We start from the raw sequence: 25,323 nt of genomic DNA on the forward strand, positions 1-25,323 counted from the left end.
GCTACGGAATCTTCCTTGCCCCGCTGCTGATCCAGCTCTCTCCCAACTGAACACCACTGAGAAATTCAGACTCCATGGAAGTATGTATTTCTCCGCTCCTCCTCATTCCATGCAAGTGTCATGCAAACTGAATCACGACAGACTGTGGTAGTTCTAGATATATGCATATACACACGCTTGGACAGTTAGCAGAAATGTTCAGGAGAGAAGAGCTCACAAATATTGCTAGAGGAGCACTAAAGAAGACAGGAATTTTCCTTCAGTTCTTTCAGAAATGATGCTGTTGAAAAGGAAGGAAAGCTACTTTGAAGCATGCCTGCGAGCAATCAAATATTAATTCTCTGATTTCAGCTTCTGATGTCAATCCACACATCTAGTGGAAGTCTCCTTCTTTAAGCTTTGTTTCAAATGCTCTTCTGAAAGCCATGTTAGAGGTCAAACATACACATGCACAGCATTTGGTGTGGGTTGTACACTGGGTTCTCACATGTCAAACAGGCATATCCAATCTTTCCAATGTAATAAAAGTACAGAAAAAAAAATGAAATAGAGGAAGTGATGTTACTCTTTGTTGTTTCAGAGATCAAAGGAGCTGAAATGAAAAGATTAGCCCATGATGCACAACATGAAGGTGGCATTTTAATTTGAGGTGAAGGACACTGTTGGTGCCAGAGAACAGTACCTGGCAGTCAACCTGCATGCAGTAGGCCTATAAAAGCCAGGCAGCATGTATGCTATACAAATTCGGCAGCACCACCTACAGTAACAACCACGAAGCATTTGCTATTGTAAAATCCTGTTAGGAATAGCAATTCGCTTCAAGCAGATTAAAAATAGTATTACGTCTGCTTCCAACAGGTTCGGAAATTTGCTCAAATCCCTTCTGTGGTAAATTAAGTTTCTTTATTTTGTTGTATTTCTTCCCTTGATCCCATGTCAAACCTATTACACAGCCAAGGCATTTGCAGCTGTCATCTCACCAGGGACTCGGGACTTGTGTTGCCAACACCAGCCCTCTTCTCTCTTTGCAAACTCAAGTTGTTTTTGCAGCCACCGTTCTGCCAAATTCCACCTTCCCTTTCCATGTGCACACGTGTGCCTGATGTGTAAAGCAGCGTGGTTGCAGCTGGCAGGGACACTCCTCCGAGCTACCAGCATCACTCAGCCTGGTGTCGGTACATCAGCCCAACGTTAAAATAGCAATAGTTTTGTGCAGAATTGGGTAATGCTGCTGTCCAAGTGGCACGAGCCAATTTGAATGAAGGAGGACCCAGGTAGCAAGCCAACACAGGAGCCTTCTGGCAGTCAGACTAGTATGTGGGGACAGTCATCTCCCTGGCAAAGCTTCCACACCTCGTTCCTGCACCACTATCAGGTTTCCCGACTCTTTCTCAGTTCAGCTATTCATTCCTGTCACCCTATGGCCTTCATTCTGCTTTTCCTCCCATTGCAAATGGATACCAAAAAGCAACACACAGACCGATTCTTTCATGCGCTACTGTGCAATAGCTGGAATTACACACTTGTCCCCCAAGGACCTGACACAGGCGGCGTGTCATTTTGCACAGCGACAGCTGCAGAATAGGTATTTCACGGCAGCTCTGCTGCACGCAGCCAGATGCCTCTTTGTTCATGCCAGAGCAGTTACAAACATGTGCTTGGGATTACTACTTTGTATTTTAAGGACTAACCACTCAGCACCTGGGAGGATATTCTAGCACGTTTTGTCTTGCTGCTGCTGAGACTTTTCTCACAGTGCACAATGGGATGGCAGCAAAAGTCAGCTGAAAGCTACTGGAACTCACGGATTTGAATCTTGACTGCTCTCCCATCACCCTCTGATTGATCTTTTTGGCAAGGCAGCACCACTTCAAGCTGCTGTCAACAGCATAAAAGAAACAGTGTTCAACCCCATGATACTGACAGTTGTTAATACACAAAGGCTGGGGGGGATTGATGAGGCCTTGCTGCTGTGTGGCTTTTGTTTTAGCAGTCAGCTGTTCTGCTCAGCGGCCTTGGCAGCTGCAGCTGAAGCTGTGCCAACAGAAGGAGTAGGACAGAAGGGTTTATGCATTAGCAGCTATTTAGTCCTATCCATTCAGATTGATTTCCCATACTAGGAAATAGAACTGAACCAAGAATGCTGAAAAAATTGTGCTGGTGGCCTGGGACAACTTGCTGCAGCTGCAGAACTGCAGGCAGGGCTTCCCTGAGGGCACCACAAGCTCAGCAGAAGAAGCAGCAGCCCCCCTGTCCAGACATGAAAGCTCTCTGTGTTTTCAGAGGTACCGAGGTCATTGCTACCTGGAAGCTTGCCACATCCCCACTGCCACCCATCAGTCTTTAGCCAGTTTGGTACGTGCTGCCTGACAGTGGCTCCGGCTGTTGTGGAGGCATGCACCCCTGCTAAGAAGGCAGGGTAGGGCAACTCACAAGCCTGGCGATGCTCGTGCTATTTGCATGCTTACTTCTCGAGTTCAACAGGATCCATATGCCAACTCTGCCCCTAACACCAGGAGATAAGCAGAGAGCATGTCAAGAGCGCTGTACAGACTGACTAGCTTTCACAGCCTCTGTGCACCAGTCTAGGGTGTTCTGGAAATACTTGTGCGGCTAGGATCACTTCTGAATCTCGTTGTTAATGAAGGAAGATCTCCTTCCACATCTACAGGGATACAGAGATGGCTTTCTCCATTCCTTCCCAACTTCCAAAACAGTTTTTATCCAGGTGGTTTTGTAAATACCTTCTAAGGTCCTCGTAGCTCTATGAGTTAGGCTAGAAAAGAGATCTAGAAAACTGTAAGCAACAGGTTTTGAAATAAGCATTCTGCATATGCATATACAGTTATGGGGGTCACACACGGATTGCATGAGCAGATCTTTGATTGATAACCAGATACTACAGGAATGGGCATGATGGAGAGAGATCAGGAATGTAGAGCACCCCTCCAAGCCTTCCTTGCTGTCCATTCTGCATGACCCACCTGGACAGCATGACCACCAGAAGAATGATCTCTTACAGCAGAACTGTCTGCTAAGACACCTGAGCACAGGAAGGTAATTTTGGAGGGAGGAAAGAAATGGAGGGGGAAAGAAGAAAACGGGAGCCAAACTATGTTTTGCTTCAGTTTTTACAATGACTGTACCATTGTAAAGCTACATTTTCTTAAAAAAAGGTAAGACAGAAATAACTTACTGTGTAGGCAATTAATTCTGGTTGGCATAGTAGTCCTCTTAAGTTTATTAAAGGGAATGGATAAGAAAGTGGAAGTCAGAAAGGTAAAAACCAAAAACATGCAAGAGTAGGAAAAAAAAGAAAGTGCTAACTTTAAGACATTAATACTATATACAAGGCTTTTTCAAGCAGAAGGGGTTTGGTGTTGTTTTGCTTGGGGTTTTTGGAGTTTCTTTGTTGTTATGTTTGGGTTTATGTGCTTTTTTTTTTTTTCTTTTTAAGGAGAAAGTGTTTGACAAAACATAAACCTTGAACTAGTCAAAGTCACCTGAAGGCAGGGGGAAGGAAATGTGGAAATGTTTTCCTATCTCACTCCATAAAATGCTACTCAGCTTTGATGAAGCAGACACAAGACTTCCACAAAGAGATCTGTTTATCAAAAAAGGGATTTGAGAGTGTTTTTTAAAATATTTTTTCAAGATGAGACAACTCTCAAATATAAGAGATAATTTGCACTTTTTAGCAGTTCTATACTACACCATGTGAACAAGATCTTTAGAAGCCTGATCTCTTTGCAACATACTGCACAGGGAAAAACAAAACTAGACAACAGCTCCCATACAAACTTCCACTTGATTGTTATAGCATAACATGTTAAAGAAGAGTCCAGAGGCTTTGCAAAGTCTCATACAGAGTTCTAAACTTTTCCAGGCTCCAAATGAGACATCCCTTCACAATTAACCCTCTACCCCCACCCTAAACACACCCAAAACTTTCCAGTGCCTGACCATGGATGTCAAATTGATTGTTGCTGTACCAACCTGATCTATCAGGTGGAGCAATACAACTGCAAGGCCAGAAAACCTTGATGCTCTAAGGGAGAGCCTTGGCAAAGAGGTCCAGTGTATGCCTTAATGTGGGGGGCTATGCTGAAGTTTTGTAGTAAGCCATTTTACAGTATCTCTGAGTAAGGAAAGAACAAAAAATAATAAAGCAGGGATGGATATGGATGAGAAACACAACAATTTTTGACACTTCAACATGCAGCCCATGAGACGGGTGTGACACCTGTTCAGGACATAGTCCACTGCACTGGCTCTTGTGTCAGACTCCCTAACAGCCCCCGTCTTTACAACTTAGCCACAAACAAGCGGTACAGCCTCAGAGGTTAATGGATTTAAAAAGGAAACACAAACAATCCTAAGAAATTTTCAAACTGCAGCTGCCGCTATCCATATGTGTCACTATATAAGCAAAACAATCTGACCCTTTATTTACTTACCAAATTACCCTTTATTCCATTTTCTTTAGCAAACTATGTATTAATGAAATCAGTGAAAAGGGAGAAACTGTTCCCAAGGCAGTTAAGAGTGAGTGTACTTCTGGTTTAGCTGTGGTGCTTCCTGAACACACGCTTCAATGAGGGCAGGGGAGCCTTGTGCTCAGAAATGTGAAGGAGGAGAAGCAGCGTATCAGAAAGCAACCATGGAACCCTACCATCTTCACGTTAGTAATGGGGCTGCTAAGATAGCACAAGTCCTTCTTTACAAGAACACGTTTTTTATCGAGGAATTGACAACATGGCTAGTTATTTCTCTCCCAGATGACTGAGTTGCGTGTAGCGAGCTGCCCTTCAATTTCTAAGGGTGAGCTCTTCTGTTTCCTGATGGAGGGGAGTGTAAGAGAGCCTGCCATGTCTCGCAGAGCCAGAGCACTGCACTCCTTATGGCTGCTAGTAAGACAGCTTCAACCAAGACCACAATCACAAGGAGTTTAAGGATGAAAATCAGTAAGAAAGGATGAACTACTACAGTGTTGCATGACACTGCCAATTACATCGAGAAAGCAGTCTTTCACTAAAGCGAGGCAAGGATCACATACCTTTAGATTTTTTCATGCTCCCAGTTTCTGAAACACTTAATGAACTCCCAGATATTTCTTCACAGGTCTGGTCTAGGAGCGTGTTGGTGTCCCACTGTTGGCTGCCATTCTCTAAACCCCAGGCCTTATGGGCACTTTGCTGTGGGTCGGTATCAGGTACTATTTCTGAAGTACCTAATGATAGCTTTTCATCAGAGGTGACTTTTGCAACAGCTTCCTCCACAGTGGGTGACTCTACTTTGCAGGAGTTGTCCATGGCTGCAGCATAGTCCATCATCAGTGCAGCTTCACTGTCCTGAGATAAAGAGGTCTGCCCGGTGAAAATAAGAGACAACACTGAAACAAGCTGCTCTGCTGGAAAGAAAACAAGCCTCCCTGCAAAAGTTCTTTCCTCTTTACACTTTTACTTGTATTGCTCAAGGCTATCAGAAAGCCACTGTAAGCCACCTTAGCTCCACTTAGCATATAGCCAAGCTTTAATCATGTCATTAACGCCAAAAGGCTGGAAAAAAAATATTAAAGTATGCTCTTCCCACCTACTTCTGGCCCCACTGCTAATAATGGAACTCTTTCCTACATGTGCTGCTGTAATGAAGTATCAGCATGCATAGACAATAATTTTTTGGTCTTTTAAAACAAATAAACTTCAAAGCGTTTCATCTTGTAGAAGGACTTCTTGGCATCTATATCAGCTAAACACAAATCCACGCAGCCCCGGTGCCCCCATTTCCCAAGCAGATACATTCAGCACTGTGGCAGCTGATCTTCATTCCCTGCCCTCAGCACGGCACAGTGATCACAAGGGGATCCATGCCCACTGACTTGGCTTTTACTCCGAGCTCTTTAGGGCTCCTGTGCGTAATGGGAAGACATAACAGCAAATGTCCATACAGCAGCCTGCAAGGAAAGGACTACAGGCAGGCACCAAGCACCAGATGGGAGACTGAGGCTGTGGATGCAGAAAGTCTGGAGGAATGCTATATACCATGGAAAAAAAAAAAAGTCTTCCATTTGCCCTCCCTCTGTAACACAGCCCAGACGAGCTAGGATGTTTTTCAGAGAGTTTTAACAACTTTGAAAAAAACCAGAAAAGTCTTTCATACTTTTTCTGTGCATCTTCCCATCCTGAGTGAAAAACAGAAAAGGACTAACTGTCCTCTGTTCTCACCTAAATTAGTTTTCCCAAATCCCTCATCATCCCACTCCCATCCAAGGATACCATGCATTTTCAGTAAGGCTGTCAAATCCAACAATCAAAAACGAACACCCTCCCCAACAAACCCACCCTGATTTGGCTTAACCTGAAAGAGTTACTGAAACAAAACTGGTACACAGATCTAGATCCTGCAGAGACTGCAGAATGGGAGACAGAAGAATGCATGTTAAGTTAATGTCACACTCAGTGGACCAAAGAATTTATAGTACTAAGCATTAAATGTAAGTGTTGTTTTCTGCTCTACCTTGGACACCCCTGATATGATAATGGTGCTTTTCTTTCTAGGAGACTTCAGCTTCTGCTTTGCAGATTCACTTAACTGCCGAATGGCTGCTTCTGCAACAGGATCGGTGCCATTCAGTACCAGCAGTTCTGAAAAGAAAGCATTATTTCAGAGGAAAGAAAGAAAAACAGGAAAATACACAGCAAGGAGAGGCACAGTTTGTTTTTGACTTAAAATTCAAAGAAATTAGCAGAAATTATATAAACAGCAAGCATACCAAAGCAATTTCCAATTCATCACCCAGCTATTGGGTCTTGGCTTTCCCTTTTGTTACCCATTCTTTTGAGAAAAGCTACCCAAGTTGCACTTATAAACCCTTGACCTGAGCACACAGGAGTTTTTGGAAGCCTAGACAAAACACCCAATTATTGCAATGCGTTGCTAAACTGCAGTAACTATAATCCAGAAGCAGTGGGTAGAGCATCAGGGATCTCAGTCATGAAGAGCCATAGTTCTAACACGATACAAAGCTGGCACGTGCTACTACTTCTTCCAGTAGGTTTTTTGCTCTTTTTCCAGACATCTTTGCTTGGCATTTCCAGATTTGCTACGGCACTATGATAGGGTGGGGAAGGCAAAGTGGCAGTCACTCTGCCCTTTATCAGCTGCCTCCAAAGCTTGTCAGGTGCATCTCTTTTTCCCCTCCAAACATTGCACGGGACTACAAAACCTGCTTTATAAAATGCTCTTTAGCAACAAACACAAGTTTATTTTTAAGCATGACCATTTCTGGCATCTAGTATGCAAGTACTTTGGGCACAACAAATACACACTAATCAAATTTGTCAAGCTTAGGAACAAACAAGGCTAAGAAAGTTAACAAAACAAAAATCCCTGTATTTAATTGTCTGAAGTGGGCTTTTCTAATAAGAAATTAAACAACAAAAGAATACAGGCAGGAATAGCACCAGTGTTAATTAAACTGAACAGTGTCTTTTGTTACTGTGACATTAATGCAATAAAAGATGAAGCCTGAATAATTACTCTGCACCAAGTAACTCAGAAACTTTTGGAACTCAAGAGTATGTCTGCACAAGGGGTACGCATGCCCACACATGTCTGCACACTCATTATAAACCTTTCCTTTTCACAGAATTACAGAATCTTCTTGGTTGGAAGGGACCTTTGAGATCATCGAGTCTAACCACAAAAAAAAACCAAAACAAAAAAACCACACCAAAACCAAAACAAAAAACAAAAACCACACAAAACAAACACCCACAACCCCACACCACACCCACCCACAAACAGACACAAACCAACAATCTCGGGCAGTGGAGCATGCCCTGAAGTGCCATGTCTACACGCTTCTTAAATACCTCCAGGGATGGCGACTCCACCACCTCCCTGGGCAGGCTGTTCCAGTGCCTGACCACTCTCTCAGTAAAGTAATTCTTCCTAATATCTAATCTAATCCTCCCCTGCCACAACTTTACACCATTTCCTCTGGTCCTGTCATTATTCACTTGGGAGAAGAGCCCAACACCCACCTCTCTACACCCTCCTTTCAGGGAGTTGTAGAGGGCAATGAGGTCCCCCCTCAGCCTCCTCTTCTCCAAACTAAACATGCCCAGTTCCCTCAGCCTCTCCTCATATGACTTGTTCTCTAGACTCCTCACCAGCTTGGTGGCTCTCCTCTGGACACGCTCCAGCAGCTCAATGTCCTTCCTGTAGTGAGGGGCCCAGAACTGAACACAGTACTCGAGGTGAGGCCTCACCAGTGCCGAGTACAGAGGCACCATCACTTCCCTACTCCTGCTGGCCACGCTATTCCTGATACAGGCCAGGATGCCATTGGCCTCCTTGGCCACCTGGGCACACTGCTGGCTCATGTTAAGCCGGCTGTCCACCAACACCCCCAGGTCCTTTTCTGCCGGGCAGCTTTCCATCTCCCTAGCCACTGCAGAGCCCCCAGGAACAGCTGAGAGCATCCAGGACAGCATCAGTGGCACTTGCTAATTCTTATTGTCATCACTTAAAACTATGGCATGGCCACGGCATCTTTTCCATAGTGCTTGTTGCTATTTTGGCACGATGTTTGTAGTAACAACTAAGTTATTGCCATACCAAATGCTCCTTTGTATTTCTTTCATTTGGCTTAAACTTTTGTTCTAATGAGTAATTCTTCCTGCTGTATTGTATAAGCATTTCACAGAAATTCCCCTGGACTCCCATAAGAAGAAAAACACTGTCCATATCAATGTGCTCCAAGTTGTCTTCAGATGAGTTTTCTCGTAAGTGCTTTGTATCTTTAATATAATAAACAGTTATGAGAGTTAACTCAGAAGTCTAACACTATCTTAACATTTCCCAAATTGGCTTAGTAATAACCATCCCACTTCGTCGTATCAGAGTATTTCTTAGTCTAGAGGGAGGGAAAGATTCAGCTGCGGTTACAGCTATTCAGAGTTACTGGTTCACGCTCTTTGCCAGATGTTCTGTCTTTTGGCCAATCCATTTCTCTCTCTCAACAAGCCTTCTGACTCTTCCAGAAGCAGCCTAGATCATCTCCAAATTGTCCCATCTGCACTCAAATCTATACAAAGAAAACTGAACTCCACATCACATGCCATTTGCAGCTAGACTGGGTCACATCTTTCATTACCGTTGCCTACAGAGCTACTGAAAGATTGAAAGGTGACCACACACACGACTGAAAAACATGCTGAAGATTCAGAGTTGCAACTCGAAAAGGTAAAATCCCCCAGAGTCAGAATTAAGTTTAATCACTCAAAGGGAATTTATAATTAAAGTTATCAATGCCACCTAACACTCTGAAGGCACTTCAGCTCTACGCCAGGTAACTTAGAAAGGTGGACAAACAGGCACGGCAGCATTGTGTATTTGCATTAGCACAAAAAAGCCCAGTGGCAGGGTAGGAAGAGAATTCAGTCTTCCTTACATCACTCCAGCTTCGTGCCTTCTGTTCAGGTGGGGCCGGGGGGGGGGCTTCAAAATAGCCTTAGAGATAAGTTTCATGGGTTCTGCATTTTATGCAGTGTCCCCCGTGCCTTTATAAAGGAGGAATCTTTCATTCAAAAGTAACAAAAAACACAGCCTGGCTTTTCTACAGTCACCTCCCCACTCCAAACCACAGCTCATTGTTATTTATTAAAAATTAGCAATTTAAATCACCAATTAAAAACAGACTTCTATTGTAAGACTGCTATATCCCTAACCACAGTACTTGCTAACATAAACATCTCAGTGCCTGTTGAAAGGCAGGTTTGCTGTTATTTTAACAAGATTACATTAATCCCATGTGCAGCAGAGGGAGACGTATTCTCATTAGCAGCTTTGAACATTTCTATTACCTGTGTCTGAAGATGATAAAGTTTTGCTGACTGGAGCACCGTGAGAATGGATACCTTGAATAGAGAAATCCTTTTCAATCACCTTTACTTTAACTGGAGTTTTCACAGGAGAATCTGAGGACCAAGTTTTTTGGTTAATGAAATTATTCAAGACATTTATGAGGAAAATAATAATTTATTATATCAATGTTCAAGCCTGTTCAAATCACAAGTGTTTGAGAAAGTTATTACATATTTTCAACACATACTCTCTATGGTAACCAGACCCCAAAAGACCCGTGAAGTGTAGGAATTTATTGGTTTTGAACATTTTACTGTAATATGCTAGACGATACCCACTTAAGTAAAAGACCTGCTTTAACAACTTAAAAGAATGCAGCTCTTTGTGAGACTTCACAGAAAGACTGTTCAGAGGTTTTACTTTCATATTTATGCCAAGAAGAATCAGAGAAACTACTCCTGAAAGACATGCTGAAAAAACCAAACTTTGTCAACGTTTCATGAAAATTAAAAACCTGATTCTGAAAAATACAAACAATGACACCCCCCAACACATCAGAGAAGTCCGGACAAGAGCACCTTTCCTTACATCCCAGCCCCCCAACTTCTCCTGGTCCCCACAGATAACCCTAAGAGTAAACACAAAGAAGTGGACTTCCTCACCTGTGCTCAGTGGAGATGATCTCCCTTCCAGACGAGGTTTGGTTTTCACAGCAGTTACAGTAGTGACCACAGTCCCACAGGGCATCACAGTGCGATCCTTTTCTATCTTAGTGGCTGGCACTGGAGAAGAGACTTGCCACGTCTTTAATTCATTGGGTTCTATAAAAGAGAACTAGGAAGACAAAAAAACGCCACCTTAGAAGCACAGTCAAGTAAGGAGGACACTATCATTTCTAGCTAGTACTCCTTGAACGTTTTTACTAACGTTCAAGAGCCAAACAGCTAATTCTTTTGATATACACAAATCCCATGTAAAGTGTTACCATGCAAATCTCTACTCTTAACTCAGACACAAATATCACTTGCATTGCAAGCGATAGTCCAAAGCACAAGATGAGCATTTGCAAGTACTTCCCGAAGTAAAAGATCCCCTGTAAAACCATCCAAAGGCAGTCGTACCTCTGCACTAATGGATCCCAGCCCGGGCGCCGGCTCTGAGCTGCTCTCACTGGCCCTGCTGTTCAGTGCAAAGCTTTGCTGGCCAGAAGGTTGTTTCCTGAACAAGTCTAGAGGTACAGTCACCTTTGCAGACAAAGGTCCTAGAAGAAACAAAATCAACAAAATCAGCGCACATCTGAACTGTCAGTATGTTTAAGGGAGAGAAGATGGGAAGGGAGGAGGAAGAAGACAGGCAGCTAATTGCAAGAACTGGTTCTACACCATGGGGCAGAACCATGGCAGTTTTCACAGCTTGCTTTCTATTTTACGACTATTCCTCAGCCCAGCCTAATACTGCGCAACAGGGAAGAACAGAAATATGAAACATTACTGATTTGCCACTACTTCCAGCCATGATTTTTCCCTGTATATGCAGAATATTTAGGGAAAAGAAAACATCTAATGTTTCATTTGAGAGAATACTCTGGGTTCCTGGTAAACTGGTGCATCATTAATAATATATTTTCTTAATTTGATATTTAGTGCAAATTCAGCAGTTCTCTTGTTCCTCCCCTTACTTTAGTAGCTACATTAGACTGGACCAAAGTATCAGTAGAATTACTGCATGATTTTAGGGATTATATCCTGGGTTTCTGCAGAATTCAAAGACGAATAAAGGTCTAAATTATATTTACATTACTCAGCTCTCTCGTTACTAATATGATTCTACTTTGAGTTTTCTACTCAAATTTCTGTGAGAAGAACAGCTAAGATGGTACAGAGGAGAAGAAAGATGATAAGACAGAGCAACCAATTGGGACCCTTTCCTTCAAGAAACCAGGTTGGTAGTTACGCTCTCAGTAGGATGTGAAATGTAACTGGTTGTTTGGAAGACCCAGTGCTAAAAATGCACAGGTATAGGCAAGACTAAACTTTATGCAAGGAACAGTATACATTTTCTGACTGTATACAGATCCCATTTTTTTGTTAAAAATAAAAACCAGCATCCATATCAAATAGGTTTTTTAAAGCATTTGCCTAAATTTGACTTCCCAGTGCCTCAAATAATCGCAGATCACATGCAAGGTATTGCACGACTTTGTATATGTAGATTATTAAAAATTAAAAAAAAATACAGTAACCCAAAACTAAAAATCAAACATAGTCCAGTTGGCTTAATTACTTATTAACTGTGGCTTAGATAAAATACTATTACCTAGTAAATTATTGGCCAAACCTTCATCCACTATCACAGATACCATGAGTAAAAGCATGGTTTTTTTCATCCCTGGGTACGAAAAGCTTTGGCCAATACTTGTAACTTTTTCCTGAACTCAGTTGAGTATTACTGACAGTACTAAAACACAGAGAAATAGCTTGGTGTCAAAAATTAATGCTTCTTTTTTGTTTGTTTTACACCTGAAACCTAACATAAGAATGAAAAAGCAAATGGATCCAAGAGGTGAAATACAGTTACTATTTCTAGCTACAGCAAAACTCTGTATCAGCAAAAGAACATGCAATGTTTAGGAGCAGAATTTATGATGTTGTGTCATCACTTCAATAAAGCCTAAGTAATGAAGTACCTGGAACAAATTTACAAAGCTTATGCAAACACCTCAACATGCTGTCTGGTCTCAGCACCCACCCACCCTTTAGCCCCACTAGGAAGGTAATGCTTCTCCAAATAAACCAAATGCAATAGTTCAGTGGAGGGGTTTTCTTGCCACTGAAGGCTACTTGCAAACTGCAACAATAGAATTAAGTAGTAAAAAAGTTTCAGCCCCAAAGTCTTATATTTAATCCAATATAACCAGAATTGGTGTGTTTTATACCCGATAATTGCTAGGCAGCCTCTGGGGCTTGAAAAGGAAGCATTAGGGATTAAAGCCCATGATTCCCCTTCAGCCACAGAAAGAACTGGAAAGCTTAACTGGAAACCAAAATTGCTCACAGTGGATCTGTTAAAAGTTTAGAAGGCTGAAAAATTAGCCTATCAGCAGATGCAAGCCTCAGGATGTTGACAGTCTAGAAAGAAATGCAAGGCTTCTCTGTAACCTTAACTCTGAGGAGGACAGAGACACGTGAACAGTGTATTCTCTCTTCTGTCCGTGATTACTGATGAAGTAACAGTGTACACAGACAGCACTTAACCCAGGTCAATCAGTGTTACCCAAGAACTCCGTGATTTTCCAGAGATTTCAACTCTAGGACATAAATCTAAGGACAGGCTCATGGCATTTAAACAAACAAACTTAAGTTACAATTTTTCCCCAAGCTCTCTGTTTCATACGGGTCTGGCTGGCTATTTTCAGCCAATGTCCCTTCCACAGCTGTTCTTCCCCCCAGGCTGCCTAGAGCCATGCTTGAGGTATACTCGATTTCAGTACCAGGATAAACCAGCATAAGACATCTACGCTTTAGGGAGCAGGTTCTACGCAGGTTCAGAAATCTGAGTTTCCTATATGGCTATAAAGCTGGGCAGAACTAAGAGAGAGCTTTTGTCAACATTTAGCAATGCTCACAAGCTGATCATGCAAAATCATTCAGTTTTAATACTTACTATCCAACTTTCCATCTTCTACTATTTGCAGTTGCAACGTCTTTGATTTGGCACTTAGTTCACTGTGAAAGAAATGAAACTATGTTAGGTCTTCGCGGGCAAGCAGGTTTTTCTCCTTACTTAGGTTTTCCCCTTTCCCGCTCCGGTTGCCAACACCCCGACTCTTCTTGGCCTGCACGAAGCCCAGCAGTACGACTTGCTAACCCAGGCAAGCAGCACTACACAGCAGCATTGCCGGGCTGCTGGGTACGCTGCGCGTGTAGCATCTTTTTGACCTCAGGTCTAAGACTGACTAAAGGGATCATAGTCAGACAAACTTGGCTTGCTTCTCTCCAGCACTGTTGCCTAAAATTGATCGCCTAAAATTTCAGAGGCTTTTCTTCTCCCCAGCAGTTGACAAACACTGCCCTTCAAACTGATGTTGGTCCCTAATCCAACTGCTACACCACAGCACTAAGCTATTTGCAGGATCAAATTTGTAAGTCAAGATGCTGGAACAGGTCCAATCAACAACCCATTCAAAGCCATAGGGTATTCCTGTCAAAGCAGGAAAGTGTCCTGCAAAAGCAGGATAGATACAAGTAAATAAAAGCAGTTCTGTACGAGAAGAGTCAGTATTACTTTTCCAAAATAAGACCCAAGGACATTGCAAGACAACAAGAACTAGTTTCTGTGTGACAGAACCAATGTGAACTATTAGCAGAATTGCTGGCATATGCAGTACTTCATAAGATGGACTAGACAACAGGTAACAAAACCTTTCTTCTAATTGAGACAGTGAAGCAAACAGGGTACCTGCTGAGGAACCTTCCAGTAAAAGTGTTTTATAACCTTCTCAGGAGCTGTTCTGCCAAAAACCTTAAGGGCACACATATATGTGTTTTATTTTTGTCTATCTCCATTTCAGGATGGTGTGATCTTGGTTGCAGGCATCCCACCTCCATTAGATGCTGTGGGACATCATCTGTGCAGCAGGTTTTAAGCTTTTCACTGCCACTGCCATCCCCTCCTGCACCTCTGAAGCTTGCAAGGAAGCACTTTGATGGTACTACTGCTGCTCTTCCCATGAAGCTAAATCAGAGCCCAAAACGATGTCCAGTACACTGCTCTTCAGACTGGTGGGTATTTTTGTTTTTGAAGAAAGAAAGGGAGGGGGCGCGATATGAACTTGAAAAAAAAGTATGCAGCCAAATCCTGGTTGCTCATCTGTAAAAGTCCCCAAGCTTACCTCATGCACTTCTGAAAAGCAGCCAATGCTGTGGAAAACCCAGCATTATGCTTAGCGTCAAGGTGAAATTCCAGTCTACTTAATCACATCCTGCCTGCCCTCCCTCTGCACTTTCAGTTGGAAAGGGTATTATTCTTACAAACTTCCTGTCCGAAATCGTTGGGAATGTGTTTGCTTTGTGACACCGAGCACGGATGCTGTTCTACCAACAGATGGCTGAAGTGATTCATGGACCCAGTGGCTGAAGCACTTTGAGATACTTCAGAACAGAAAGCTGCCACAGAAGTGCATTTTTTCCCCTTTTACTGTGGAGAAGAAACTGTATCATGTTAATCCTTAAGCCTTGATGGCAATGCAGCACACTGTCACAGAAGAACGTTGTCTGATCTGTGGCTTTCCACAAAAGTTGTTGGTCCTCTGAACTAAAATCAGACTTTATAAGCCACTGGACTCCATTGAGTCTGAAGGGAGAGAGCTTCCTAGCTTCTTTTCTGCTTGACAGCGGGATGAGAACCTGGTGCACACACCTCCATGAGACCACATAAAACGGTGAGGCCTTTCAGTGTTGTTCTACAACATCAATTTTTCTTTGCTGACTATAGTGGCTTCTAATCATCTCCACGCCCTGCACACACGCAGAGGGGTCTGGTGTTCTCCAAGTCCTGTACAACTTGTGATGACCAATCCCAGCGCCTTGCTTCATACCAAGCAGCCCCCGTTGCTTTTCCCCTCAGCTCTCCTGTTTCTGCAGTGCATGGTCCATAAACGTTCACAGGTACAGTCCAGTAGACCATGATGAGGAGGCAGAAAAAGACGTGTGCACTGCACGCTCACTCCCCCTTCAAGTTGAGGAGGAGCACACAGAAGTGCACACCGTCCCTGGAGGAAGAGAGCACTCAGCATGGACAGGCACAGGTCTGAATACACACTCAGTTCCTTGTAAGCTAAACCTCTGTTTTGCAAGAGAGGGAAATAGATAGAGCGGATGTCAGGCTGTGACTAGACAGTGAAGGCCAGGCTGGATGGGGCTTTGAGCAACCTGCTCTAGTGGGAGGTGTCCCTGCCCACAGCAGGGGGGTTGGAACTCGATGATCTTTAAGGTCCCTTCCAACTCTAACCATTCTATGATTCTGTGAAGATAACGTCACACGAAAACAAGCAGCACTACTTTCTGAAACACATTTTTAATATACACAGAGAGAGGGGAATGGAACTGAGATGGGAGATCAAAGCTACAGAAATAACCAGAGACTCCACTGCACATCAAACGCTTCTCACATTAATAATCTGGTAGAAAAAAAAACAAACAGAAAGCATTATCTGCAGCATGTTGCATGGCAGCATCTCTACCCCATTCCCCTGGGAAGCTGCTTCTGCCTCTCTGTGCATGTGTTTAAATCCACTAGAGAAACACTCCTCTGACCAACCCCACCATCAGTGGCTCCCCCTTCCTCATACAATACAGAAGCTACCAGATATTTCTGCTCTGCCACTATAAAGAGAAAATGAAAATAGTTTTAGAACTGCTCACTTTTGACCTTATTTACAGAATAGAAGTTGTGTGAGTCACAGAATACCGGGCAGACTGCCTGAAATTCCCATTTTTGTTCTACAGAAAAAAGCTAGTTTGTTTTACACTCCCTTTTTAATCATAGCCATCACTCATTTAGATGGCCAATTTTTTTGCACATTTACATTTCCCACTCAAGGGAGGGAAAGGAGACACATCAGATTTCCTCAAATGCAGTTTTCAAGGTAAAGTAACTTCAAAACCTTGCTAACAATTTTTTTTTGTCACTGTATGATCACAGGGTGATTTATTATACCTGTTACTGCTGTCATTTACTAGAATCAGATACCTACCAAGGAAGATCGAGAGACCTATTTGATCTCATATGCACGAAGAGGGCAATTAGATATCCTGAAGTCCCTACCAGCTCCAAATTTCTCTGAGGCCATCAGACACGACATCCTTCAAAATGCCATTCTTGCCTTGAAATCTCACATAGTTTAAGCAAAAAAAAGATGCTTTATTAGAAAAGTATTCCTAGGAGATAAGTTACTTACAAGATAAACTCTTCCTTCCAAAAGGGATTTGCAGCATTTTTGGCTACAGAGCTGGAAAACTTCTGCATAGGGTCATTCAACTGAACTATACATGCAAGGTTTGTGCTGCCTGTAGGGAAAGAAAAATCAATATCCAGTTATTAACATTCCACCCCCAGGAGGCACACTTAAAAGAAAGCGAAGAACTCCCTTCCTTACACATGATGCTTTTGAACAGACTATTGGAAACAATTCCTCACCCACCCACAGAATAAATTTCTTCCTTCCCCTCAGTTTGTATACCATCTACATTAATGGCTATAGTCAAGATGGGGTAATCATTGTCCGATGCACTGTCCTACATTAGAACAGAACATTTCAGTTGGAAGGAACCTACAACCATCATGTGGTCCAATTGCCAGACCAATTCAGGTCTGACCAAAAGTTAAAGCACGTTCTTCAAGGCATTCTCCAAATGCCTCTTAAACACTGACAGGCTTGGTGCATCCACCACCTCTCTAGGAAGCCTGTTCCAGTGTCTGAACACCCTCTCAGTAAAGAAATGCTTCCTAATGTCCAGTCTAAACCTCCCCTGACTGATGCAGCTTTGAACCGTTCCCACATGTCCTATCACTGGATACCAAGGAGAAGAGCTCAGCACCTCCCTCTCCACTTCCCCTCCTCAGGAAGCTGTAGAGAGAAATGTAGTCGCCCATCAGCTTCCTTTTCTCCAAACTAGACAAGCCCAAAGTCCTTAGTTGCTACTCAGAGGACATTCCTTCTAGCCCTTTCACCACCTTTGTCGCCCTCCTCTGGACACATTCAAGGACCTTCACATCCTTCTTAAATGGTGGGGCCCAGAACTGCACACAGTACTCCAGGTGAGGCCGCATCAACGCTGAATACAGTGGGATGGTCACCTCTTTTGGCCGGCTGGTGATGCTGGGTTTGATGCACCCCACGATGCAGTTTGCGCACATAGTGTGAAACATGACAACCTGATTTAAATTCTGGCATGAAGCAAAAAAGCGTAGGCAGAAAAAGATCAAAAAGGATGGAGAGACAAAATGAACAGCAAGGAGGTGGGTGCAAGAAGGGGAAGGAGTAAAGTTGCTTTCAGTTGCTTTAAAAATCCCAGGAGTTTTCAAAGTTCCTACTGTGGTTTCTTTGGACATCAAAGCAAGCTTTTTCTGCAAGCAAGTGAACGATGACAGTAGTGTTAATTAACAATGGCTTTGTGGACTGCGGTTTTTTAACATGCTCATGGCATTTTAGAGTACTGGCACAGAATTATCTCTACCTTGATCTTGGAATTTGATAGCACGGCAAATTGGAATATCAGAGTAGTTATACTGCTGCTCCGAGGGGAAATAGTTTGCACAATGTGTTACTCTTAAAAAAATTTCTTCTTTATGGCTTTCACAGCATCAGAAATCATTTCAGTCCCAGCGTTCCAAAATACCAAGGAAAGCGACAAAAAGCTCAGTATTGACTGTATGCAAAGCAAACAAAAGATAACACCACCTCCAGTCCTCCAGAAGAATCTAGGTATATATCTACTATCATCAACTCTCAGTTGTCCTCTGGTGATGCATCAGGGCTGTGGATGGGCCCTATCTCAGGCACAGAAGCAGCTTGGGCCAGGCAAGGTTATTAGAGGAGACAAAGCACTGTGTAAAGGCAGCTTATTTGGGATCCAAGCTAACCCTGGTGTAAAGCAGTTTAGCTGCTTTCACAGCACGCTGAGCCCAAGTTAATGAACCTGGGGTGGTTTTCTGTTAACCAAGCCATATGTCTCTGCAGCCGGCTCTTGCTGCCAGCAGGGCTCAGCAGCCTGGACCAGAAACGCCTGTACAGCTCTGCCTGAAATTACATCGGAGCCACTGAGAGGGTATTTCAACATTTCTGCCCCCCACACCCTAGTGTACACAACTAACAATTTTTTCCTTAAGAGCAGAAATCACTTTTGCCCTAGATGATACACTGCACCATATAGTACTAAATCTAGGATAATCTTTGTTTACATACACAAATTAAGGAGCTAAAAATGGGCACAGCCCATAAGCAGAGGCCAGCTCTGCTACTGGTTACTTACCAGTTGAACTAACATTCCTACAGGAAAGCCACAAGCTCCTATAAATCATGTTAGCATCCATAGAATGACAACGACCAAGACAGACAAACCACTCCTCCCCAATCCTCTATGTATCTACACAGGTTAGCCTGCCATATTGCACACTCTTACTCAGAGTTGCAATAGGATAATTAATTATTGCTGCAAGACAAGACCAGGCAAAGGGAAGGGAACCATAATTAAAAGGCAGCAAGCTATGTCCAGAAGCTAGCATCTTCCCAGCTGTGCAGTATCTCCACTGGATTTCGAAGGTATCAGCTAAACCCCACTATGAAGCTTTATTTCTCATACTCGGTTCCCAAGCTTTTACACTCCCTGAGTTGCTAGGGAAACAGCAAAATTCCCTCCATCTCCTTTTAGAAGAGCAAGCAGTGATTCTGCCTCTCAATATCTGGGTTCCCAAAGTAAAGTACATTAATCATCCACTCTTCCTCTCATTTTCAGGGTGGGGGCAGAGAGGCTTCCCGTAAGATGAATCCTCTGTTGCATAAATGGTATGCACATAAAGCCATCTCATCTCATGAGTTTTAAAGGTGGCCAAAATGATCTGCTCTTATTGAAAAGCTTGGTTTGCACTATAAAACTGCAGAGTAATAACAAATTCTGTATGAAGTTTTCCTGCAATCTACAGTTTCCAGCAGTTTTGTTTATATAGGACATGGCACTGCAAAGAGTTCCAAAACTGCTATAAAAATAATTTGCTTTTTAAAAACAGTCTACAGAAAGTTACAGGAGAATCATTTCCAACCAGGATGAGCAAAGCAGCATTATGTAAGAGTCTGGGGCAGAAACCTATTACGTCTAACTGAAAAAAGGGGTATAGCAAGTAGGATATATTTATCCAAAAATAGTGCCTTGCCCAATTTAGCAGCCACAAGCTTCCACTAAAAAGACTCTTATGGAATTGTTAGTGACTATAAATAACAGAGCCTCAAATTTGTACTTCCGCTGACAAAATCTGAAATATGCTTGCTCATGCCTCAATCAGTGATGCAGGCGTCCTTGGACTTGAAGAAGTCTGAATACTTGCTAAACAGGCTTGGGGCTTCTTTCTCAAACCAACAGTGCAATTTCACTAGGCAGTGACCTTTTCAGCTTCATTCTCCATTTGCAAGAGGTACTCCCTCCCCTACCCAGAGAGCCACTGTATTAGGGGGAAAAATCCCCAACAACAATACACTACCTTTGAGGAGAATTTACATACAGAAGGAAAGTTTTAGATAAATCAGTAAATTGCTCAGAAGTAAAGAAAAGCAGCTGTAAAAATAAGGTAGTACTGAACTAAACCAAGGTGATTGCTAGCAGTTAATGGAGAGTTGGATTTGAGCCCCCCATTTTGTGTAAACCCAAAGGGATAACTTTCAGAAATTAAAACTAAACTCCAGAAAATGATCAATCAACTTTTGTAAAGACGCTCATTTCAATTTGTTTTCAAAAATGATGAATTTGTTTACAAGATCAAGATGCTGAAATACTCAAATAAACCAAACCATACACAGTTTTGTACAAGCATGAACTAAGTCTGTTTCTTGGAGTAATGCCATTTCTTACATCTTGTTTTGAGACAAGGTTGTAACTCAGAACTTCAAAATTATTTCACCCAAAAGGAAAAAAACAACCAACCCTGCTTGAAAACGAGCAGCATTGCATGGGCTATGTTACCTGCAGCACTGTGATCAGTTAGGTTTACTGCGATGTTCTTTACCAGCAGCTTGAGTTCATGAGCCCTTGGAGGTTTAGGCGGACTAGTGCCCTGAGGGAGAAGGCTTGTGTTCTGTACATTCTGTGAAAAGCAAGCAGAACAAGAGGGATGGCACATATGCAAACACAAAACACTTTGAACGTCTGTCACATTGATATAGGGAAGCAGACGATGGGGTGTAACATGCGATGGGGTGTAACATCAACAGATAGCTATACAGGAGTTAATGATCGCAAAGCCTTCACTGCCAAAGGCTATGTTGTTTTAAAGAATGTGTTCCAGTTGCTTCTGACCACTGAATGGTGCTAAACTTATTCATTTGTAAGTCATGAATGCATGATAAAAACACTAAGCAGAGGGAGACTTCTCAAAAGATTTAGGTAGGAATAAGACTTACCTGAACCTCCTTTATATCTGTAGGCCTTGTACTCAACACTACAGATGGAGAAACTGAGCTAAAGAGGTTCTTCAAAACACCTCTGAGGGTTTCAGATATTGCACATGTCCCTGCTGTCTGTCCCTAAGAAGAAACAAACAATCATGCTTCTCGAAACTCAGAAGAATAAAAGTAAAGGCAAAAAGTTATCTAAACCACCAAAGCTACTGAACATTAACTCTGTCAGAGAGACATGGTTTCTGTTGACAACAACAAAATGTAACAAGAGATTATTCAAATAATTACTTAAATTTCTATATTGTACATTAAAGGAGAACTAGAAATATACACTGAAAAAGTCACATGCTGTCCTGAGAGTTAGGAAGGCACAGCTATTAGCCACAAAACCAGAAGTTTCACTAACAGTTTCTCTCTTACGGTGTTTTAAAGTTTTCGTACTGCTTTGCACCCCTCTGAGAGAGCAGATCAGGTCATCAGATAAGCAGATCGGCACTGTTCCACTAATTTAATGGGAGTTATGCCAGCTTGCAACAGCTGAGAAGAAGCTAATCCTGTGCTGCACTGAATAAATTATTATAGCATCTCTCGGAGGCTTTCGACCTGACTGAAAAGTGCGCTGCACGGACAGGTAGTCGTGCTGCTCTGGGGGACTGACTCATACGTTTGTCCATTCAAAAATCTCATGGCAATCTCTGCTTAACACCACTATCTCTGAGGGATCAGAACAGATCACAGATTTTGCTTCACAGGATTAATTGCAGGGTGTGTGAAGAGGGTGAACCACCCCTGCCCTCCCAGTGCTCCCGGAGAAGCCTGCTTCCCACATCACGCTGCTTACAAAGTCCCTTCTGTTCAGTTACCTTCAAGGAGTGGGTTTTAAATTAAGCTATGACAGAAAGAGCAGTTTGATACTCAGCTGCTCTGCAGGAAGCCCATGCGAAATCTCAGTGAGGTTTGTTTTCTGCAGAAAAAAAGTGAAGTAGGAGACAAAGATCTGACCTAAACAACAGAGGACCGATCCATCTTTTCTTATCTGGTACTACTTGAGAGACTTTACTATGACCAAACAAGGCTTTAAAAGAAAGGGAGGTGATTTGCAGATAGAGAATAGCTGGAGAACGCGATAATCACACAAAGTGGGAAAAAGGCACCCTTTCTGCACGCTGCTGTCTGGCGGGAGCACACCTACAACCGGCGTGCGGAGGCCAACAAACCGGGCCCTGCTGCAAAGACAAGGAGCACCTGATGACAAGGTCATCCGATTCCCACCAGCAGAGCGATCAAGTCGGGGACTGAAAGCCTAACCCTGCTGGACTGCCTTGATAACACGGCGGCTGCGCACCACCAGCTTTCAGCCCTACCCAACCCACTCTGGTGCAGCCGGCAGCACAAGCCCAAGCCTCAAGCAGCCGCATCTCCGCCAACGTGGCAGAGGACAGGCTTTGCTCTGCCACCCCGGCCACCCTGCACCGCGCTCCTCCGCCACAGAGATCTCGGCACGAGAGGCAATCTGTCCTTTCGAAAGCCTCAGGTCCTTCTTTAGGTGTGGGAGAATGATCCTGCAATAACTTCTTGCACTCCGAAAGCTCTGCCTGCAGCTCGCACAACAGGTCAAACGGATTTGGAGTAACAGCCCTTTCCCAGTGACCCAAGCGTTACAGAAACACCTAGGGTGTTTCATAAAAATCCCAGGAATGTTGTGCACAGAACTCCTGTCTCGCCGCCTCCTTACCCAACAGCCCTTTGATGACAGGTTGCTACGGTTCAAAACGTACAACAGCAGCATCGACCAGTCCCACAGAAACCCTGCTTTGTTCATTCTGTGCTCCCTCAAACAGCCGCCGAAGGAACAGGCAGCGGCACATTTCTGCAACTTGCAGATAATACTCTTTTACTTTTAAAAATATTAATGAAATAAATTAGGCTGTCTAAAGCTTCAGTTTCAGTATTTTCATTATTTATGTTATTTAAGTAACCAGATAAATCATAGAATCATAGAATGGTTAGAGTTGGAAGGGACCTTAAAGATCATCCAGTTCCAACCCCCCTGCCATGGGCAGGGACACCTCCACTAGAGCAGGTTGCTCAAAGCCCCATCCAGCCTGGCCTTAAACACTTCCAGGGATGGGGCATCCACAACTTCCCTGGGCAACCTGTTCCAGTGCTTCACCACCCTCACAGGAAAGAACTTCCTCCTAATATCTAATCTAAATCTCCCCTCTTCCAATTTAAAACCATTACCCCTTGTCCTGTCACTACATTTCCTGACAAAGAGTTCCTCTCCGGCTCTCCTGTAGGCTCCCTTCAGATATTGGAAGGCTGCTATGAGGTCTCCCCGGAGCCTTCTATTCTCCAGGCTGAACAACCCCAGCTCGCTCAGCCTGTCTTCATAGGGGAGGTGCTCCATCCCTCCGATCATCTTCGTGGCCCTCCGCTGGACCCGTTCCAACAGGTCCATGTCCTTCCTGTGTTGAGGACTCCAAAGCTGGACACAGTATTCCAGGTGGGGTCTCACGAGCACAGAGTAGAGGGGTAGAATCACCTCCCGCGACCTGCTGGCCACACTTCTCTTGATGCAGCCCAGGATGCGGTTGGCTTTCTGGGCTGCCAGTGCACACTGCTGGCTCATGTTGAGCTTCTCATCCACCAACACCCCCAAGTCCTTCTCCTGGGGGCTGCTCTCCAGCCATTCTCCACCAAACCTGTATTTGTGCCTGGGATTGCCACATCCCAGGTGCAGGACCCTGCACTTGGCCTGGTTGAACTTCATGCAATTTTCACGAGCCCACCTCTCAAGCCTGTCCAGGTCCCTCTGGATGGCATCCCTTCCCTCCAGCGTGTCGACCAAGCCACCGAGCTTGGTGTCGTCAGCAAACTTGCTGAGGGTGCACTCTAGCCCACTGTCCATGTCTCCAACAAATATGTTGAACAGCACCGGTCCCAGTACTGACCCCTGAGGAACTCCACTCATTACTGGCCGCCAATTGGACATTGAACTATTGACCACAACCCTTTGAGTGCGGCCATTCAGCCAGTTCCTGATCCACCGAGTGGTCCATCCATCGAAACCATGTCTTTCCAATTTTGAGACCAGGATGTCGTGCGGGACAGTGTCAAACGCTTTGCATAAGTCCAGGTAGATGACGTCTGTTGCTCTGCCCTTGTCCACCAAGCCTGTGGCAGTATTGTAAAAGGCCACCAAATTTGTCAGGCGCGATTTGCCCTTGGTGAAGCCATGCTGGCTGTCTCCAATCACCTCTTTATTTTCCATGTGCCTTAGCAGGCAAATCATAGTTAGTTTTCAGTGTTTTGGAGGTGATTTCCCTCCCCTGCCCTAATCTAAACACTGTTTGATGAAGAACAATGTCAATTTGTAAAATCCCAGCTGCCTCTCCCTTTGCCATCAACCTAATCTGACATTTCTTATTCAACGGTAGCAATAGCTATTGGACTTCTACGCATAGGTATTTTCTGATGTTTCCATAGTTATTTGGAAAGCAGTTTGGTTAAAGAGTCTCCTGTCAGCCCTACCTCATTTTTAGCTGTCTTCATAAATGAAGACGTAATGCCCCATCACAATATCCTCTACAAGGCAAGCCATAATGGCTTAAATGGCAACCAAAAAAGCTTAAGACAACACATTTTACGTTGGGTTTGACGTGGGCTAGGGGTGTATGGTCAGCAACCATGGCTAGCTTGGGGCACATCAGCACATAAAGTCACAGTAGTAGCACAACCACTTGCAAACCCAAGCCCCACCAGTCAGCCAGGTTGCCAACCACAGCTCAGGTTCACCCAGCTATTATCAACAGAAAATAGGTTATTATACCCACCTTGTCTAACTGATGACAAAACCACTGTGTAGATAATCCCGAGCAATTAAAGGTATTTATTTGTACACACAATATTGCTTCCGAAAGAGAAAAGAACAAGACACAAAAGCTGACATTTAAATTTAGGAGCAGAAGCAGTTTCCAAGGTGTAAGTTGCTCACAGGTTTTAGCTCTTTGTTTATTGCCTCCCCTCTTCCCTAAGTGCTAATCGAAACTTCAAAGTGAAAATGAAGCCCTTAACTATTAAGAACTTAACAGGCTCATTTGAAAAATGCAGGCAGAGCGCAACAAGCTGCAACTCCTTTGCAACCCTGGACTCGGGCACCTCTCAAAAAAGCAGCTTGTGAAGTCCAGTGACTGCGCCAGAGTCATCTGCATTTGCCAGTAAGTACTTAGTGACTATTCAATATGTGGATAATCAGCACGCCACCCCAGCACGAGAAGGTGATT

At 43.6% G+C, this 25,323-nt stretch overlaps 1 protein-coding gene across 2 annotated transcripts in view; it reads right to left on the bottom strand.

Annotated features, from left to right (window-relative positions):
• Nucleotides 1-25,323, bottom strand: part of C2CD2 (C2 calcium dependent domain containing 2) — a 42,799-nt gene that overhangs the window by 1,216 nt on the left and 16,260 nt on the right. For both annotated transcript variants that reach the window (XM_074152030.1, XM_074152022.1), the window contains exons 5-13: nt 21,041-21,163; nt 20,604-20,724; nt 16,829-16,937; nt 13,534-13,595; nt 10,992-11,131; nt 10,533-10,704; nt 9,870-9,983; nt 6,517-6,644; nt 5,057-5,366 (exon numbers count right to left, since the gene is read on the bottom strand). In XM_074152030.1, coding sequence (XP_074008131.1) covers nt 5,057-5,366; nt 6,517-6,644; nt 9,870-9,983; nt 10,533-10,704; nt 10,992-11,131; nt 13,534-13,595; nt 16,829-16,937; nt 20,604-20,724; nt 21,041-21,163 — 1,279 coding nt within the window. The remainder of the gene's footprint in view (nt 1-5,056; nt 5,367-6,516; nt 6,645-9,869; nt 9,984-10,532; nt 10,705-10,991; nt 11,132-13,533; nt 13,596-16,828; nt 16,938-20,603; nt 20,725-21,040; nt 21,164-25,323) is intronic.

This window comes from Numenius arquata, chromosome 1 (assembly GCF_964106895.1).
Source record: "Numenius arquata chromosome 1, bNumArq3.hap1.1, whole genome shotgun sequence".
Taxonomy (NCBI): Eukaryota; Metazoa; Chordata; class Aves; order Charadriiformes; family Scolopacidae; genus Numenius; species Numenius arquata.